The sequence below is a fragment of the Microtus pennsylvanicus genome, chromosome 5, assembly GCF_037038515.1.
Source record: "Microtus pennsylvanicus isolate mMicPen1 chromosome 5, mMicPen1.hap1, whole genome shotgun sequence".
Classification (NCBI taxonomy): Eukaryota; Metazoa; Chordata; class Mammalia; order Rodentia; family Cricetidae; genus Microtus; species Microtus pennsylvanicus.
The window spans coordinates 115,779,260-115,800,714 of NC_134583.1; the positions used below are offsets into that span (position 1 = coordinate 115,779,260).

General features: G+C 45.0%; 1 protein-coding gene across 1 annotated transcript; it reads right to left on the reverse strand.

The window, feature by feature from the left end:
- Positions 1–951: 951 nt before the first annotated feature.
- Positions 952–5,993, reverse strand: Ppp1r3c (protein phosphatase 1 regulatory subunit 3C). The gene is made up of 2 exons (XM_075973912.1): positions 5,758–5,993; positions 952–3,577 (listed from the first exon to the last, which is right to left on the reverse strand). Exons 1-2 carry the CDS (start codon positions 5,769–5,771, stop codon positions 2,638–2,640), a joined length of 954 nt encoding a protein of 317 aa, XP_075830027.1. The 5' UTR covers positions 5,772–5,993; the 3' UTR covers positions 952–2,637.
- Positions 5,994–21,455: the final 15,462 nt, after the last annotated feature.

Sequence of the window (21,455 nt, forward strand, 5' to 3'; positions counted from 1 at the left end):
TCGGGTTCATGCCAGATGGGTCCCAGCACTGAGAGAGGAAGTAGACATGGGCCGCCACCCCTAACCAAGAAGCTCTCTGCCGCCAATCCCACTGCCGCAGGAGAACTCGGTTCTCTCTATGAAATGTCTCTGGGTTACTAATCAATCATACTTCAGGGAAAGCCCCATTCCTAGGCCAACATAAAACAAACTTTTTTGTAGACTTTTGGTCTCATTTTGCTTTGCTTGGGAATTGTGTGTGTGTGTGTGTGTGTGTGTGTGTGTGTGTGTGTGTGTGTGTGTGTCTTATTGGTCTTTGGCTTGTTTATTTTGATTTCCATTTTGTGTAGGAGGAGTGTTTCTGTTGTTTGTTTTAAAAAGATAAAACAAAGTTGAATAGGTAGGGAGATGGAGAGGAGCTGGGAGGAATTTGGGGAGGGGAAAACATAATCAAAATATATTGTATGAAATTTTTTCAATAAAAAAGATTTTTTTAAGATACTGTGTGAAAACTTTTATGAAAATTTTAGGCAAAATTGGAAAAGCAGCTTAGGTCTGTGAATCTATTGACTCACCCTAAAGAGCTGTGCTTCTCCTTCAGCCCAAGACTGACACCCATGAGCCCTTCCCAGGGTCCTCTCTGCAGTTCCAGGCTCTGCCCCCCCAGGAAGGGACCAGAGCTCAAAATGTAAGAGCTAGTCCAATACTTCCTACATCATCCCCTCCCTGCTGTCAAAGTGATAGGTGACATCTGCTATAAGCCTCACAGCAAAGAGGATGGGAGAGGAGACATAAGCACAGATGGGGACAGTTTCAGCAGCTCAGCTACTGCTGGACCCAAGCCCCAGCTGTCAGGAGATAGGACCTATGGTCACTAATGAGACTGCAGCGTGTGACTGTCCACAGGTGGATCCCTTTCCCAGTCCAGCATCCACTCTGACTGGTTCTAGTTTGGAGGAAGAAAGCATTCCATTCCAGGTCTTCTACCAAGCACATTTATTCTTAAAGTGAGTAGCTCATAAGGGACAATGTAGGTGTTTACAGAACTTATGGGTGCTCGCCAAACCTCCAGTGCTGTTGGCGTGGAGTTATTGCAATAGTGTTTTCCCATGGCAGATCCCATATGTGACAATTCACCGCACTCTCTTAATGCCCCTCACAGGGCATGCGCAATAGCAGCAAACACCCCAGGACACCAGCCCTCAAGAGCTCACAAAACGGATTTACGTACACACAAAATAGTTCACATTCGAAATCATTCCTATCTACTTTGTAAAAAGCATTTGACTTGAAACTAAAAGAATAAGACAAAAGTGGGCTTGAGACAGACGGTTCCTCTGATCGCGAGAGACTGGATTCTTGTACTGAGACTGTAGCGTCAGTCCCCACTTCAAACATCACATCAAAAAGTGTGGCAGAAAGATGAGTCACCTTCAATATGAAGGACGTGAGCTGTGTGCCCTGACGGCACTCCTGAAAATATGACAGTATCTTAGGAGAACACCAGCGAATGGACCTTCAAATGAGGCCAAAAAAAATCATGACTTATTAGACGGCCATTCAGGTCACCGGTTTAATCAGCTACAGTGTTCTGGTTTAATCAAGGCACTGAAAGAGCTGTCTCTGACATGACGTGGAGTCTCTACATACTGCTAGCCATTGGTGACAGCATGCCTGATGTCCAGCAGCATTCTGTACCAAGAACCCGAGAATGATACCTTGGTCACAAAGACACTGATCAAGTTAAGACCGCAAAGCTGGATTTGCTTAAACACTACTGAAAACCACATTTAAACAGAAAGGATTCACTTAAGATCTCTTTGTTGCCACCGTTTCCTTTGAGACAGGGTCATGTGTAGCCCAGGTTGGCCTCCAACTTTTTGTGTGCCAAGGATGACCTTGAATTTCTGATCCTCCTGCCTTCACCCTAACATATGGGAATAGAGACATATGTTGCCATCCCCGGTTTTATGATGCTGGGCCTGGAACCCAGGGCTTCATGCATGCGAGGCAAGCACCCTACCAACTAAGCAACCTCTCTAGCCCTCAAGATCTTGATTCTTCAGGACGACAGTTCATCTTCCCCCAGTACCACCCAACACCCTTTATTTTTCTATGCAAGAAGACAGAGAATGGCTCTCTTTCCCCTCGCTGAGTTATTTCCTCAGGAGAAACCTGTAAAACCCACTTTGAAACATAAGATAACTTTATGTTTTCCCACCAACGGTTAAATATCAGTTCCCCTGCTCCTCGTCTGACTTGAGCCTCGGACTCTTAGCGTCTACACTTCACATCCCTCACACCCTCTGAACAGCATCCTGTCACCGTCAACTGTCCTTAAACCTTCCCTTGTCCAAAGTGAAAGCTGGTGAACTGGGAAGGAGGTGGAAAAACGCACCCCCCAAAAAACAGGTGTTACTTTGATAAAACTAGTTCCCAGGCTGTTACTGGATCCTCCAAAACAAGACGGAGTGGCATCACCCGCACAGACCCCAACACTAAATTCTCAAGAGGCTGTATTATCTATAGCCAGGCCCCCAGAGCGCATACCTACACCTACTCATGGAAAGTGACTAAGACTTCCTAATAATGAGCAATACAGACCTAGAATCGCTTGAGGATTGTAATCAGACAAAGCCAGCCCGTGGGCTGTCTAACTCATCGATAGGAGGCCAAGTTAGCCATCCCTCCCCAGCTCTGCCACTCTGGGAAGAGGCCACTAGCAAGCCTCGGACTGCCAAAGACTGTGGGTTCTACTTCTGCCTTAGGCAGCACCTGTTGGAATGCGCAGTCTCGGGGTGCCATCTGTGTCTGCACCCCATCAGGTTTCCATTGTACATGGACGATTTTATAATTCTGACCCTCATTGTTGTCCCAGAAGACCCTCCCATTAGCGTGGTAGGAAATGCAAAACTCGATTTTCTCCTCGGTTGGAATGACACGGGGTAAGTCGATGGCAAAGGAGAAGGTGTCGCTGTCAGAGCTGCCGTAAACGTTCTTCATGTAGACACAGTCCACATCCGTGTAGGTTTTCCAGGTGTCAAAGGTGATCCGGACCCGAACCTTCTTCTCAAAGCTCACATTTTTCACTTTGACTGTCCCGGTCACTGTCCGCTCCTGCAAAGAGCAGTTCTCTAGACAGACAAAGTTCTTCTGAAAGCGGTCCCGAAAACTTAAGTAATCAGATGAAGGCTGGGGGAAATCGAAAACCAGGTTTTTCTCCTCATGAAGCTTTAAGCTGGAGGAGATATCGTTAAGGTCCAGGAGGTCGAACTGCAGGTCCCACGCAGGTTCTTCTGGGAGGTCAGAAAAGACATGGATAGCAGTAAGTGACAACCCCTTGGAGTCGGCAAACACGACCCGCTTCTTGGCTTGGTCATGCGGGGGCTTCCATTCATTCTGTGATTTGGCTTCCTGCTTGACGTTGAGACATGGTTTCAAAGGCTTCAATTTATTCACAAAACTTCTTCGCTGAAAGTCACTGTAAGGACCCAGGAAACTCTTCAGGGGTGGTGAATGAGCCAAGCAAATCCTCATGGCCACATCCATCGGCATGACTGGACTTGTCAGAGGACGTGGATCCAGCACATGGATCATTCTGGAATGGAAAAGGAAGAGGGGTGATCAGCAAGAGCTGGAGCAGTCTTGCGCTGGTCCCACATGCTTGAGCGCTAGTTACTAGTTACAGCAGGAGTCAGGGAGGGGCTGACACATGGAGACAGAACACCTGGGGAGCATGTGTGTACAGTGAGCAATGTGTGCAGTGAACATATGTGTGTGTGGTCCAGCTCTGTGCTTGGCAGGCTCCTGGACGTGTGTGAACTGCCTGAAACACTCAGAGTGCGTTCACACCCCCTTCTGAAAAATCAGAGGTTGGGTCTGGTGATGTCTGACACAGCTCTGAGGATTATTTAATCTGTTCTAGGTCAGTGGTTCTTGAACCTGCCAGGTCAACATGACCTAAGGAGTTTCTCTCCTCTAGGGAAAAAAAATCGGATTCCTGGGACTTAGAACCACTATAGCGTTTCATGGCATGGCGCCAACAAGGCAAATCTGTACTAGAGCTTCCCCGGAGAGTCTATTGACCAGACAGTTTCTTCCATAATCATAGTCCAGACAGACCGACCCTCTTGCTCTTTCTGGCTGCTATTTCTTATTTTGGCTTTTACTTCTTTGGAGAAGAAAACCAATTTAGGTTTTACTTCTTTGGAGAAGTAATCCACTTGAAAAGAGATAAATGAAGCAATCTTTAAAATGTTGTGTAGTTCTTAGGTGAAGTCAGAATGACTTTTGGATTTTATTAAGTTTGCACAAATTTTTCATAAATGACCAATTGCAACACCAGCTAACATCTCATGTACTAAAGGGAAAAAACTTTAGTAACCTATATTTTGTATAGAAAGATATCCATGACAAATCCATGTGAAAATGGAAAAGCTGGCTGTCAAGATAACAGACATCCTCATCCTATCCAATAACTTCCTTACTATATCTCTGTCCTATAACCTGCTGTACACATTATATATACAAAATAAAATACATTTTCAAGAACTGATAGCCTGAGAATTGAACCATTTAAAAACACATAATAGGTATATGAATTTATAAATACTGAAAAACTTGACAGAGAAAAACATTAAAAATGTTAATTATCTTTGCATGACAGAATTACAATCTACTAGTTTTGTGCTTCTTTGGTGTTACTATTGTTTGAGAACATAGTATTTACAAGTAGAAATCACAATAGCTAATATAAAACCAAGACTCATTCATCAAGATTTTTTTTCTGGCCTTTCCCTTGCCTTCACACTATGTTGCCACCCTTATGGAATTAAGATTTTCCAATCTCAGCCTTATAGTTAAGAGACACATGATATATAGTTGGTGCCATTTTCCCCTTTGGCTTTAATTTTTAATTATTTATTCTTTAACAGTTTATGCGTGTATATAACATATTTTGATCGAATATATATGTACTATACTTGTAGTCTAGCTTGAAGGAGTCTTTTCACAGCCATGCTAAGCACAGCACGCTGGCAAATGGTTATCATCACAAAGTGTACGGTAAAGAATGTACACAGAACTCACTTTAATAGCTCTAGGCGTTTTTCTGACAAGATTACTCCCAGCGAACAAAAGCTCAAACTGTATGTGTCTAACAACCCTTAACAGGCAGGATTTGGGGAGGGAGAATTCTTTGACTAAGTCACTACTAGAGACTCAACTAAATGTCACGGAGTGTTCTTGTTGCTTGGTCGGACGAGCTGTTACTCGTTTTTGTTTTGTTGAGCTGTTGTTTCTTTACTTCTGCATTTATAGAAAATTTTAGAATTGTGCTACTGGAATTCTAAGTCCCGGCCAGGAGTTAAAAATGATAGCTTGCTCAAACTCTGAGACTGAGTTTTCTATGACAGACCAGGTTAAGGCAAGTGGGAGGAACGAATGAATGTAAAATCGTCCTGTAACTTTTGCCACAGCCTAAAGTACCTCCCCAGCAGTGCCAGGGTGCAAACGAAGCTACCCCCAAGTGCTTGGGTCTTTGAGCTCAAAGGCAACAGAGTCACCTCAGCAAGGGAATCCCAGCAGTTTCTGCTTTGGGATGCTGACTTCCAAAACAAGCGCAAAGAAATACAACTCAATTCCACCTCTTCGGGCCTCCAGGGCGTTTCAATTCAGCCATCAATTTGGCGGTCTCCATCTGCAGAAAAAGCAAAACACAGAAACCCCCAACGTCCCCGCAGCTGCAGGTTTCCCTGCACAGAGTTGCACCGAACCTACCTGGTGCAGCTCATTGGACCGAGAGGCAGCGGCGACCACGACAGCCCCACCCAGCGCAACTTCGCACCCAGCACTTAGCGGATGCAGCGCCGCGGTCCAGCCCGCCGACTGACCGTCCGGGCCCGGGAGGCAGTTTATCAGAGCCCGACCACGTGAGCTGCTCCCTCTGACCAATCAGCGGCCGGAAGACGGGGCCAACCAGCGCGTAGCTGTGGGGCTCCAGCCCTTGTCCCCAGAACGTGACCACCGCGGGGCTGGATGTGCCCGGAGTGTGCTGGAAGGCGGGCCCGGTGTTGGGGAGCCCTGGGCCAGCGGGACCCAGCCGCGTTCCCGGAACCCCGCGTGCAGCACGTAGCGCACGGCCGCAGACACTCAGCTGACCTCTCCCTGCCTGTGCGAGCCTGGCGGGGTCTTAGGTGTTATGCGTGGGTCTGTGCAGAGTTGAATCTGAGCTCAGAAAGTTGTGTCTCCACCCGGTTTCTGTGCTATTTGAAATCCTTGTGCTCCTTGATTTGTGCGTCCTTGGCCCACACAAAAACAAGTTGGCTAGTTTTCCTTTCTCCACAAATAACGCCATGCAGCCACCCAGAGTAGGTAGGCAAGGGATGTCTGGACTTACCATTTTCTCCTAACAAATGTTAAGAAAACTTGTGAGTCCATGAAAGCAGGCGGTTCTGTGATCCCTTCCCTCTGAAGGTGGAGGCAGGGGGCCAGCCTGGACAGCCTCTACCCCTGAATAATCAAGCAGACACCACTTCGTATTCTAATCTATTCAGTTTTCTCCTTGGAAGAGAAAACGATAGGCAACATGAAGTTATTACTGTCCTTGCTTATTGTCACCGGATGCAGCAGGCAGTCCAGATCCCTGGCCGAGGTTCTGACACCCTTAGGCAGTGAGGTAAAAGTCACACTACATATTACGACCCTCCCAAGCCAGCTGCGTTCCCTGAGGTTTCCTTATTTTATTTTGGAGCTTGAGGGACCAAATCGGTTGTACAATTAAAAACTATAAAATTAAATTTGTTAGTCAAGTAAAATGGTTTTCTTTTGTTTCTCTGAGATTTTAATAAAATTACATCATTTTCTCCCTTCCCTTTCCTCCCTCCAAACACTTCTATAAATCCCTCCTTGTTAAAATGGAGCTGGAATGAAGAACCAAAGACGGTGCTGCTGGTCTGAAGACCCCTCAGCTTGTAGAACGCTTTGCTGCTCTTTCGGAGGACCAGAGGTCAGTTTCCAACACCCAGGTCAGATGGCTCGCACCCCGTCATTCCAGCTCCAGGGGACCCACGCCCTCTTCTGGCTTCTGCTAGACCCTCACACATGCACTTACAAACCCAAAGACACACAAAAGTAAGTAAAAATAAATCTTTTTTAAAAAGCGAAAAAGAAAGAAAAGAAATTCATACTGAACATCACAGAGGAAAATAATGACTGGACTTTTTAAAAGATTTGCTTTTATTTCATACATAGGAGTGGTTTTGCCTGTATGTGCGTATGTATGCATACCACACGCACACAGTGCCTTCAGAAGTCAGAAGTAGGCATTCGATTCCCTGGCACTGGAGTTACTGATGGTTGTACACCACCATGTGGGTGCTGGGAACCAAATCCCCATCTTCCGCAAAAGCAGCACATGCTCTTAACCACTGGACCATCTCGCTAGCCCTTGGCACATCAAGGTGGCCCAAACCAGCTGAAAGACAATGTTTGGGGTTTGATCCTTACCTGAGTCCAGGCAAGTTCTAACCCCAGATTTCTGGTGTGCAGTGCGGAGATGATAAATTTGTTTTGAGGAATAAGTTACGTTGTGCATTTCAGCACCACACCCGATTTAGGTGTTCAGCCCATATTAGATCTCAAGTGAGTGCTTGACTCTTCCGCCCTTGTTTCTCCTCTCCCCTCAGCAAAGTCAATACCTGAGGAAAACGGTGACCATGACTGTTGCTCATTGAGCCTTATCATGTACCAAACACAATTTGGTTGCCTTGTGGTATCTGCTTAATATTCACAGCATACTAGGTGGCATTGCCTGTCACAAATGCCATCTTAGAGATAGGAAACCCAATGGGAGCTCAGTAACCCTACCCAGAACTTTCCAAGTCGAGTCGTGATCAGAGCCAAAACTAGATAGAATCTTGGGCAGGCTTTTTCTCTACACAAACCATATGTTGAGGTAAAGAGTGAATAATACCAGCTAAAGCTACAGAACAGCACACAATAAGGGGAATGTATTATGACTCTACATAGGAGGGAATCATGTGCCTGAATAGGAGCTAGAATTTATGTCTACCAGAACAGTGTTTGGGGATGACGACAGTATGCGTGGTAAAATGGTTTTGTTTTGCTTCTCTATAGCTTTTGTATTTTTTTTTTACAATGAACACAGGAGACTTCTGTAATTAGGAAATATATTTGAAAAGATTTTTTTCAAAGTTTCAGACTCAAGTAATGTGGAGAGCCGTGCTGGGTGCCAAGAGCCATGTGGGAAGGTTTTTCATGTACTTAGCCGGTTTCCTCCCACTGTCCCTGAAATTCTACTCACACTGCCTTCTCCTCTGCCCCCTGGCGTTGATTAACGCTGTCAAAGCAGCTTTCTGTTTCAACTTCAAGAGAAATTTTTGGGGAAAACAGGACTCTTTCCGAAGAGAAGTCACGGTAACCTGTAAGCTTGATGATCCAAGCCTCCCCTTCAGGTTCCTAGCTGGTTTCTGCTGCCTTTCATGCTAGGGTTAGAGAAACTGGAAAGGAGTCAATGTTTTTTAGTTGGGTATTGCGTCAATGAAGATGACTGAACCAGGAGTTATGAAGAATTTTATTATTTGTGGGCTTTCTCCAAGTGCGGTTTGGCAGCATTCAAACGCTGCTTTGTCTTGCTCATCTTCACATAGTAAATCTACCAACTGGGGCTCTTTAATTGGTGCAGTGTGTCCAGCACCACACTAGGGGTTACCAGGAGTCAGAAGCCACAGCCCTTTGACCTTGAAAATAGTCCAGACTTTATTTGATTTTAAACTCAGCAGGTAGCCCGGGCCTGAGGAGCCGCTGACAGACTGAGTTACACAAGAGGGGCTGGCCCAGTGTTTGCTCAATGTATCTGAGCTGCCTCTGTGGGAAACTCACCCTGGGGTCCCCCAGTTACCAACTCATTTTTCCTTCTTTCTTCATGTGCGTGTGTGTGTGTTGTATGTGTGTGTACATGTTCATGTCTGTGCTCATGTGTGGAAACGTGTGTGTGCATATGTGTGTATACATGTTGAATGTCTTCCTCGGTCCCCAGCATTGCCTTATTTTCTCTTCCTAAACCTGGAGTTCACTGATGACCAACAAGCCCCAAAGACATAGTACTCTAGAACTCAAAACTCCTGTACCCATCAGTCATCTTCCTCAGTTTCCTAGGTAACTAAGACAACCAACAAGGTAACATGATTTTTTTTTAAGTCTCCAGAATACTCCTGAACAAAATTAGACATCTGGGTGCTACAAAATGAGATGAGCAATGGATAAATAAAATCTGATTCTGGGAAGGAGCATTCACTCTTCTTGATGGTGACAACTCCAAGTAGGTGTGCTGTCTCTGTCTGCACTGAAGGGTGAAGCTGGATGAAGGTGCTGAGCTACAAAGACTCTAAAAAGTAACCACTGAATCGTGCTGAAGGGCATTTTTTCCCTCCCCCTCCCTGCTGAAGGGCATTTTACAAGACCTTTAAACGCCATTACTTATATGTGTGTGTGTGTGTGTGTGTGTGTGTGTGTGTGTGTGTGTATGCGCACATGCACACAATGGCACCTGGGTGGAGGTCAGAGGATACCTTGCAGGAGTAGGTTCTCTCCTTCTGCCATGTGGGATCCAGGCACCAACCTCAGGTTGTCAGGCCTGGAAGCAAGTGCTTTTACTCACTGAGCCATCAGCCCTTTAAAGGCTTTACTGGAACTACCTGGAAGATGAGCGAGAGGAAGGGCCGTGTAAGAGAAGGGACAGAAATTAGCCAAAATGTTACCAAAATCATAGGAAACATCAAAAAAAATCAAAATGAGAACAAATAATATTCTGAAAAAGAATAAGAAGAAGGCATTTTAGCTCTATCTGCTTAAATTGTACTATAGAGTTTTACAAAATAAATAAATAAATCGGTACATGAATACAGAATTATCAGCGAAAGGAAAGAATCCAGAAATAGACATGCTTACATATCAGAATTTACTAAATGCTTCAGGAGGGCATGTCTAATAAGAAGAGAGGGAAATGGATCGCTCAAAAAATAGGCAACCACCAGCCTTGGACTGGGGATTAGAACGCTGTGCCCAATAAAGTGCTTTTGCTGTCTGTGGAGAGGAGCCTAAAGTGGGTTGATGGCATAACAACATGGGTGAAGAAGGCATGTCAGTAGGAAAGTCCTAGTCTGTTCTGTGTTGCTATCACAATTGCCAGATGATGGGCAACATGTAAAGAAAAAGAGATTTACTTGGCTTTTACTTCTAGTGGCCAGCAAGCTCAGATAGCATGGCAAGGGACCCACTGACTGCATTGCAACACAGCAGAGGGCGTCCTGTGGAGGAGCACAGCTGAGATCAGAAAGCAGGAGCATGCAGGGGCAATAGGACACACTGCAAGGGAGGACACGAGGCAGCGGGATCACCTCCTCCCTTTTATAACCGGCTCTGGCAAGAACTAATCCACTCTTGAGAAATCTACCTATTTCTAGAGACCAGCTCAGCCTCAGTCCTTGCAGAGAGCAGTCGTCCCCAGCCACTTCCCATCGGGTTTAACCTCTGTAAGGTCCTGACACATTCAATACTTAGGATTTTGGGCATTTTTTTGTCTTATTGGTGTTTTTTGCTTATTTTGATTTTTGTTTTTGTGTGATGTTTTGTTTTGTTTTGAAAGAGAGAGATAAAGAGCATAAAGTTGGGTGAGTGAGGAGATGGGGTGGACCTAGGAAGAACGGGAGGAAGTGGAAAACATGATCAAAATACATTGAATGAAAAAAATAATTAAAAATAAGTAGTCTCTGGGGGGACAGATAGAAAGGAAAGAGTGTGGGGGTCAATATGGTCAAAGGACATGATATACTTGAATGAAACTTATTTACAAAGCCAATAACCTTTTTTAAAGCTTAAAAAGGGTATTAAAGCGAAGACTGAATCTGCTTGGTACAAGGGGAGCAACAGGGTATCACCAGTCCCTCCTCTCTGAGTTGGACAAACCAGAGGACAGTGTGGAATCCCGCTCCCCTCTGAGTCGGACAAGCCCCTTTATGGTTGCTCGGCTTTCTCTGCGCTATGTGGGCTGATGCTGTCTACATTGTTCTTGCTGTGTCTAGGCAGCTAGTCATACCTCTGGTTTGGTCACACATTTCATTAAGTCTTCATGCCCTGTGACATCAAATTATGTTGCTTTGCTTTAAATATGAGTGGCCCATGAGCCGCAGCAGCTGTCTGTGTAACCAGGCCACTGTTTACCAGGCTCATATCATCCACTGTACAGGCTTCCTGTTTTATAGCCCGATGTCTGTCTGGCCTCAGCTCTGAACTTCGGCTATAGGGAAGGTTTCAACGCACCTTCAAGAGTCGCAAGCCCACTCACTGGTAAGATACCACAACACTTCCTTTAATCGTGACGAAACTGACCTCCTCCCCTAACGAGCTGCCCCCTTGTGCTCACCAATGGTTCACGTCACCCTACTCCCAAGCCCAAACAGAGCCGCTGATGATTACTGGCTCCAAGCGGTGTTCAGAGCTCCATATTCCTTTCTTTGTGACTAGAATCGGGTGTTGCCTCCCTAAACCTGAGGGAGAAAGTGTAGATCTAGTGTAGGCCAGAGTCTTGTGTCAGAGAACTGTTTCTGCCTAGCTGTGGCATGCCAAGGATGTGATGGAAAGTTCCAGCTTGGGAGCCTGGGGAAGGCAGTTTTCCAGATCCCACAGAGTCAACTATTTGTACTAGGGCTTTAATATTTTGTTTAAAGTGTAGTAAATCTTCTAGAATGTCACCCAAAACTTTAAAAAAAAATACCCCTCAAAGCCAACCTTCTCCAAGTGTTTACCCTCCATTAGCTAAGTAATGGCCTTTTTTAATGAGCAACTGTTAAGCATTTGTTTTATTCTGTTTTGTTTTTGTTTGTTTTTCTGAGACAGGGCCTCTCTCTATGTAGCTTTAGCTGTCCTGGAACACACTGTGTAGACTAGGCTGGCCTCGAACTTATAGAAGCCCACCAGCCTCTTTCTCCCAAGTACTGAGATTAAAGGTATGGCCCACCACACCCTGCTGCAACTGATAAACTTTTAAATCACCTTAAAGTTCGGAGTGTTTGGAGAGCCACCAAGAGAAAGATAAGTGCTTCCAAATGCTTCCCCAACCAAAACAGGTTCCCTCCTGTAGTCAAAGCCACACTGCTGAGCAAACCAGCATCTGGTCTGGCTTTCCTGTGTGCATTGTTGAGTCCTGAGAGCTCAAACAATTGGTGATTGAAAAAGATTTTCATCCTGAAAAAGAAGTCAGAAGAAAATTCACAATACTAAGAACAAATTATGTAGCCAGCATGTGAGGTTCTTTTACACATCTAAGGACATTGCTGCTTTGTAGGCAGACTTTTCTCTGTGTCCAAGCAGCTGCTCCCAGATATCCACACAGAGACTTAATATTAATGATAAATGCTTGGCCAATAGCTTAAGCTTGTCTCCCCAGCCAGCTCTTACAACATAAATTAACCTGTTTCCATTCATTTCTGTGCTGCCCCAAGGCTAGTTTATCTCATCTATGAACTTCCCATGTGGCTTCCTCTTCATCTGGCCCAGCCTCCTGAGACTCCACCCTCCTTCTTCCCAGCATCCTCTCAGTTTGGCTCTTCTGCCTAATCTCCACCTGCCCAGCTATTGGCCAGTCAGCTTTTTTTATTAACCAATGAGAGCAATGCATAGTTACAGTGTTCAAAGTTTGTTCCACAGCACTGCTAGCTATAATATAATATGATTACAATATAATGTTCATTTTTCTTTTATGTTGACCTTATTTATTTATTTGGCTTTCTGAGACAGGGTCTCAAGAGCCCAGGTTGGCCTAGAATTTGTCATACAGCTGAAGATGACCTTGAACTCCTGATCCTCCTGTCTTCTCCTCCCAAGTGCTGGCATTACAGTCACACAACACCCTATCAAGCTCTAATGCTCATTTCAGATTACATGGGTATTTACCCAAAATTCCTGGGTATTTACCCAAAAATCTCTCAGTCAACATATCGCAGAGCCATTGGACAATCATGTTTATTCACTATTCACAACACCCAGGAAACAAAGCCAGCTAGAAGTCCATAAACAGATAGATAAAAGAAAATCCAGTGCCCATACACAGCAGAATTTTATGTAGTCACAAAGGAAAAGAAAATCATGACATCTGCAGGAAAATGAATGGAACTGGGGGCCATTGTGTGAAGCAAAATGAGCTAGACTCAGAAAGGCAAACAGTGCCGATTTCTCTTCAGAGGCGGAACCTGAGTTTTAAATTACAAACGTGTATCCGTACGCACGCATGTATGTACGCACATTTATGGGTCGTGACACTAGAAAGGGGATCCTGAGAATGAAGGAGCAGACCTTAAGGGAGGTGGGAATCAGAGAGGGCAATCGAATCCATAACCGGAACACAGAAGGGGCTACTCGCTAGAAAAAAGAAAAGAAGTGGGTGGTGTGGGAGAAGAGCGGGGGAGGGGAGGGAGTGAAAATAAAATGTAATGACGCTTATGTATAAAATGTGATTGTGAGAAACAATGACCCTCCCTTCATAATAAGAGTACCACTGAAGCAGTCAGTGTGCCAGCCTTGCAAAGTAGGGGCTCAGCCCAGCATGCAGGCACAGCTAACTGTGTGCTGCAGGGAACAGATCTTAAACCCTAAGCAGCAAGTTTCTTCCTCTTTTCTCCCTGCTAAGTAATCAGGAAAGTGCAAGCCTCCATGTCATCTTCATCATATCCTTTCCTCTTACATTATCTTCCTCTGAGCAAATCATGTGTGGGGTCACCTCTGTCAGACACATGACCTTTTAGGCAAGCTTGGCCGTTAGTAGCATTCGTAACTCTCTACGCTCAGCTTCCTATTTGTGGGTAGACTACCCTAGCAGAAGTCAGCAAAGGCCTAGCATTTCCTATTCGTTTGTAGCCCGGCCTAAGATATCTCAAGGCACCTTTGAAAATGGACTAACAGATTTTATTTCTGACATTATTTTGCATGGTAACTAAAAGATAAGTTTAAAAAAGAAATAAGTCAGACTGAAGAAAAGAAAGTAATAAAATAAACAGCATTAAGTTAAAAAAAGAGCAAGAGACTTTTGCTTAACTCAGAACAAAAGATGACTAGCTATTACGTTTTCTTATCTTGCTTCCACTTCACCCCACCCCCAAATTCAAAGTTTGGGTGCTATTTACTGAACACGTCTTCTCCGTGGTTTATATTGGAAGAGGTTATTATTTTGCAAAGTCCAAACAAAAATGCAATGCTCAATTCGTAGTAGCCAGAGTCAGCGCTTAGGCAGAGTCAGCACTTAGGCAGAGTCAGCACTTAGGCAATAACACTTGATGTGCGGTTAGCTCTTTCAGTGTCCTTCCCACCGTTATTCCATTTGCTGTCCACTAAAACCCTTTCTATTGCTGTGGAGAGACTCCATGACCACAGCTCTTATAAAAGAAAGCATTTCATTGTGGTGGTGGCCTTCATGGTGCTGGAGAAGGAGCTGAGAGTTCTTTCATCTTGTCTCATAGGCAACAGGAAGTGTCTCAAGTATAGGAGATCTCAAAGCACGCCTCCACTGTGACACACTTTCTCCAACAAGACGACACTTACTCCTGTAAGGCCAAAACTCCTAATAGTGCCATTCCCTCTGGGGGTCGTTTTCTTTCAAACCACACTGCTCATGATTCCGTTCTGTCCATGGGGAAAATGAGAAATGCTAAAACTGAATTTCTGGGAAAAGAGTCACAGGAAGTAAGTGGACAGAATCAACTTTTGAAGTCAAGACCGTCATGTGTATCTCATCTGGGTCATTCACAGATATCACACCAGGATGGAGCATGAGCAGTCTGTCGGCCACACGTCTCCCCGTGTTCATTCTGTCTCTAAGCCTGCCTGCCTTCACTGCCTCGCTCTTCCCCGTCTCTCACTTGAATTGAATAGCCTTCTTGCTAGTTTGTCTGATAATTCATTCAAATGTGTCACAACCAATATACAACTCTAACCACAAAATCCAACAGTAGCCACCCCAATCTAAATCTGTCAAAAATAGACAAGCAATCACTTAATACCTGTGCTCAAATACAGTCCCTCACCTGCAGGGTCCTTTCTCCATTCCCTTTTCTGAGGTTCATCTCAGAAGCTATTTCCGCAGTAAGCCATCCTTACCCTCCCCTGCCTCAACGACCTTCTCTGTGTTTTCCATAAGATCCCAGAGGATTTATTATTTCATGTAGCATCGACTTTGATAACGATCTGCCTTGTGTTTGTCTCCCCTGATAGACTGTAGGTTCCTTGAGAGCAAGGACAATGCCTTATTCATCTGCGTATCTCCAACACCTGAGACCATGTCTACCTGGTGCACATGCCCACCAGGTGAACTGGATGCATTAACTATTAAATAGGTACTGGCTTCCCAGTGCCTCCCAGGTAACTGAGAAAATGGCATTGAACTGAGATGAAGGCTGTGAACTGGCAGGTGGGAAGAGCATGAATTGTCCAAAGACGCTCGCTTTGAGAAACAAGCTTCAGAGTAATGTTGACCACCCCCAAAATAAAACAAATCCTAAATAAAGATTGTGAACCACACAAGGTTAGCTGGCAAGAGGAAAGGGTATTTCAAAAGTACCACAAAGCAGTGCCAATCAAACCAGCCAGTGAACCAGGCTTGGGAGCCCCGGCAAAAGTACAAGGTGTCCTAGGACATGGCAGGTCCGTTGTCAGGCCACAAGCCAGTTCCCAGGACCAGGACCAGTGGAGACTTGGGTTTCTTTAGAGCAGTAGCTCCTCAGAATTCTCTTAGTGTAGCTAAAAGCCTTTCTCATCCTCTGACGGTCCTTGACTGCTTCTGTCTCTTGCCCAGCTTCTCCAGTGCGTCCTAATCTCTCTCTCTTCCTCCATCTCCCAATGTCTCCATTTCCTCCTTCATCTTACTGCTTGTGTAAGATCAGCAGTGCCTTTCAAGCCTGCTGGACATTTCTGCTGCATAATGATACCTCTAATTCTAGAAAGTACACAAGTCATATGAGTGCTCGCCTTGGTGTACTATGGACTCCTGTTTGTCTCTGCTGTTCCCTCTCCTGGGAAGTCCTTCACCTTATCCATCCCTGGTCCAGCTCAAATGTCCTCTGCTAAATGTTCCCAATCCATGGTAACAGAGACAGAATGCCCTGTTCTCTTCCCTGGACTTTAGAGATGAATTTGCTTAGACAACTAAAATAGCTTTTGTAGCACTCAGTGTCTTTATTTTGTTTGCTTAACTGCCTCCTCTGGTAAACTATAAACTCTCGAGGACAGATACCAAATATCAACCATTTCCATATCCCTGAGACTTCACAATGCCTCAGCATCATAGACACTCAAAAGAAATTTGTTTATGTAGCCTGTATTCTAAGCCAAGCACAGTGGCCCATGATTGCAATCCCAGCACTTGGAAGATTGAAGCAAGAGAATTGCTGTGAGTCTGAGACCATAGTGAGGTCTAAGCCAATCTGGAATACAGAGGGAGACCCTGCCTCAGAAGAGAAGAAGGAGGAGGTAGGGGGAGAGGAAAGAGGAGGGCTAAGAAAAAGCTCAGTTGGTAAAGTGCTTGCCTTGTAACCATGAAGACCTAAATTCAGTCACCAGGAAAGGCCAGCCCTAGTAGCATACACAGAATATGCCAGAACTAGGGGAACATCAGGTACATCCCTGGAGCTCATTAGCCAACCGGTCTATCCTCCTTAGCAAGTTCACCTGGAGAATGCGACCCAAGGTTTCCCTCTGACCTCTTCAGGAACATGCACAAATGGGAATAGGCACACATGTATCCTCCATTCTTATTATTTATTGTGGATTCTAAAAGAAACTATGACGTGAATAGTTATACAGTTAATTAATATGAAATTTGCATACATAAGTCAAAAGGTAACCCAGTGTACCAGTTGTTGTCGCTGAATCCCTCATGCAGTTTAGATGGCCCAATGAAGCGACCTCTTTACTGAGCACACTGTGCTTCATGCCTGGTGTCCTCTATCCAGCATGTTCTGCCTCTTATCGAAGTCCTACTCATCCTCCAAGGCCCAGCTCAATAATATTCTATCAGACAAACAAAAAAGATACGATGCAAACTGTCTCCCAGATATACGAGTGTGTGATACCTACACCAACTCACAGAACAGACATACGATTGTGTAACACCTACACCAACTCACAGAACAGACATATGATTGTGTAACACCTACACCAACTCACAGAACACACATACGATTGTGCGACACCTACACCAACTCACAGAACAGACATACGATTGTGTAACACCTACATCAACTCACAGAACACACATACGATTGTGTAACACCTACACCAACTCACAGAACAGACATACGATTGTGTAACACCTACATCAACTCACAGAACAGACATATGATTGTGCGACACCTACATCAACTCACAGAACAGACATATGATTGTGTAACACCTACATCAACTCACAGAACACACATACGATTGTGTAACACCTACATCAACTCACAGAACAGACATACGATTGTGTGACAGCTACATCAACTCACAGAACAGACATACGATTGTGTAACACCTACATCAACTCACAGAACACACATACGATTGTGTAACACCTACATCAACTCACAGAACACACATACGATTGTGTGACATCTACATCAACTCACAGAACAGACATACGATTGTGTGACATCTACACCAACTCACAGAATCTGCCTACTTAAGTAGTGGTGTCATCCTCTCCATTCTAGTTGGTGATCTGAGGCTCAGAGAAATTAAGTGATCATAATTACCCCAGGTTGGATTTGAACCCAGGCCTGGATGACTTCAGAATGCTGTAGTTGATCCTGATCTAATTAATGCTGCTTCCGCATTAAATTAAATCGTTAACTTGAGGACTGACTCACTGAATGAAGACTTTATACTAAACTCCCTAGAATTGCTTTACTTGATTTTCATAAAACTCTTATATGAGACAGACCAATTGAAATACCGGATGAAATAAAAACAAGGAATCTGTTCCAATGCCACCTCCTCCATAACGCTTTGCTAGGTTTCCCACATGTTTAGAAAGAACTCCTCCCTCCTCTTAAGGGCACGCAGGGCATGTCTAGTCGCCTTGCTGCCCTCTGCTTCACCTCAGTCTGGCTAGCCTGACTTTTTATAACAGACAAGGAAGCCAACCTGGTCTAACTTACCATCCATCGTCTGAGGAAATCACCTGCCTGCCTGCTCTTTCCTCCCAGCCATTCAGTAATAGTTACTTGCTTCAAGGAAGCACTTGAAGTGAATTGGTGAATGAACACCGAGAGCCTACAGCATGCCATCAAGGCAGTCACTTAGCAATGAGGAAGGACAGAGTGTCACTTGGCATTTGTTCAGGACCACACTGCTGGGCCCACTGGCCAGGGTGGAGCAATCTCTCAGTCACTGGGCTTTCTGCGTCACATTCGATTCAAACCTAGAGACTGAATTAAAGGATTAGGTTTATTGCAATGAAGTTGTTAAATAATAAGTGTAATCATGGATGGGGAGTTGTGAATTTTCGAAAAATCACCACATATCCATTTATTCCTACTGCTTTACAGTCCTGAGTCCATCAGATGAAAACAGTAAATCCCCCCCCCCCAAGCCAGAAGAATCGTTACACACACCATCAAAGGAGCTGGAGGAGCGTAGCCTGCAAAACCCCAAGGTGTACATTTATGAATATGTAGAGTTCAGGTATGGATTAGAGCACAAACTTCTCCTTGGCTCCAAAGCTTAAATAGGATCAATGAGGAAAAAAAATGATAAAGATAATTTTTATGTGTATTCATGTGAAGGTATTTTTGTGGGAGTTGGTGTACGTGTGTGGATGTGAGAGGGTGTGGGGTGAGTGGGTGTGTGGAGTGTGTGTGGGTGTATGTGGGTGTGGGGAGGTTTGGGGAGGTCGTAGGTATGTGTGTGTGTGGGTGTGTATGCACACATCCGTGTACCATATCTTGTGTGTAGAGGTCAGAGGACAACTGTGGGAATCCATTTTCTCCTTCCACCGTGTAATTCCAAGCATCAAAGTCAGGTCGTGAGGTTTGATGGCAACTGCCTTTTCTCACCAACTTAAGACACACATTTTGATTCACTATAAGAGAAACCTTGCTGACAACCAAACTGTCCAACTATGAGCTACCAAGCCAGGAAGAATTTGCTCATTAGACCCAGTTACAGTCTGAATCCGAAACACCCTCAGAGGCTTAAAGCCTTGCTCCCCAGCCGGTAGCTCTGTCTGTGGAGGCTTTAGGAGATGTGGCCTAGCTCAGAGAGTGGGTCACTGGGGGTGCACCTTTCAAGGTTACACTTGGCCCCTAGCCCCAACCCTGCTCTACTTTCCAGACTACACACTGTGACCAGCCTTCACCCTCACACTCCTGCTGCGACAGAGCCCTGTGCTCTGCCGTCCCCATCGTGATGGATGGAAACTCTCCAAAATGGTGAAATCAAAACAAACCTTTCCTCTTATCTCAGTCAGCAGTTTAATCAGCGCAATGCAGAGTGATTGACAGAGAATTGCTCAGGCAAAGCCTGGGAGCTGTGGCCGAAATGAAAAGACTTCCTGAGGAGCCTGCCTCAGAAACGAGAAGGCCTTGTTCCACTCCAGGACTCTGCACCCTAACACACATCGGAAACACGGATAACAAAGGATCCAAGGATTCTGGACACCAGGCATTAATTCTAGAGTGTAAACTAATCTATCAGCCATAGTGACTCAGTTTAACCCACATCCAGCCTGACACCCAGCCCTGACATCCTACGGAGAAGATCAGGGCTGTCATCTTGACTTCTCTCCAGATAATGACCTCACCATTTTCTAAAGCTAGGTGAGCCCCAGAAGGTGTTCTAATCGAATACCTGTAATTAGGAGAGCAACGGTACCCTCTTTAGTCAGTACTCAAAGAAAGCTAATTCTGTATGGTGTAGATAAGTACCGGACGGTAACTCCTACAAGCCCCTCAACTTCACCAAATAGAAACTCTCAGTTTCTCCAAAGCTACAGAGAAACTCTGTCTCAAAAAACAAAAAAACAAAACAAAACAAAAAAAAAAAGAAACTCTCAGTTTTAATCCATTTGTTTATAAAATATTCTGGGTAAAGCAAAATGCCAGGGTGACTGAATGTTCAAGGTAAAATAACCTCCGGCTTGTCCTTTAAAACACATGGAGATACAACACACACGTAAAAACAAAAGGAAAAATTAGGGTTTCTATAAGGGCCAGATAGAGTGATACAAACATGCAAAGAGAAACTGGTCTCCTTGGCCCAGGCAGTGGGAAAGCCCTCCCAAAGTGTGTGCACCAAGCCATGCAGAACGGGTAGGACTGGGCAAAGAGGAAACTTGGATCTTCAGCAAGGGCGCAGAGCGCATCAAGGAACACCAGTGGCGCCATGGGAAGTACTCGCATTAGCTCAATCAGTGAAGGAGAAGTGAGGAGCGGCGGGTGAAGCCCGATCACCAAGGATCTTTGCAAGTTGTCTCTGCCGTTTCTAATTTGGATGACAGCAGCCTTTGAAGGCCATGAACTGGGAGCATTAAACATGTGTACATTAGCTCATCGCATCCATCCCATAGCCCTGCAGGCAGCCATTGCTATAATCCTGCGGTGACGCAGTGACAAGACACATCAACAATAAGCCACTCCCAAATGAAACAGAGCTGTTCTACAGAGAATAAACCCTGCCCGTTTCTTTGAGATCTAGGAAGGTGGCGGGCATACTGTCTCACTCAGTAAGCAATAAGGTTAGCGTCTGTGAAAAGGAGGCCACGGCTCTGCGTGGCGAGCTTTGGGATGTCGTTTCACTTCCACACCAACCAGTGTTCACATGTCCCCCTGAAGGCTGGCCATGTCAGAGCATCGGGGCCCAACTTAGCCCTCAAAGGACCTCTGTCCCTTTACCTACGGGATCAAAAGGCAGCTTGGCATCAGAACTGGTCAGAAGGAGTTTTTACAACCACGCCTTTTTAAAGAAACTCAAACTCCTGGAGGGCATTTTACACTCCGATTTTCCATTTTGAGAGTTTCTAATTTTAAATGAAGCGATAAGAGAGATGTTACCTAATGTTTTACATTTCTTGTTTTGTAGTTTATCTCTATGGATCTTCTCTCCCGGTTCTTGAAAACGCGTGTGTAAACTACATCATGCATAGCCCATGGTGGGTACTTGCTTAGCTCAATGACTAAAATAGGTTCTTAAAGCCAAGTGAAGACAGGTGTGTGGACCGCTTCTTCACAGTCTTCTTTAGTGGAAGTCAGAGGGCCTTTAGAAAAATGGTATCCAACCGTGGGAACAAGAAGAATGTGGGTAATTGTTGGTGTGGACAGCGCAGTATGGTAGTCAATAGCATAGAGAGAGTCACAATAACCAGTCAAAAGGGAGTGAGGGATTGTGGGTAGAATCTGCCATTAGGTAAGAAGTCTGGCTTCTTACAAGGTCCA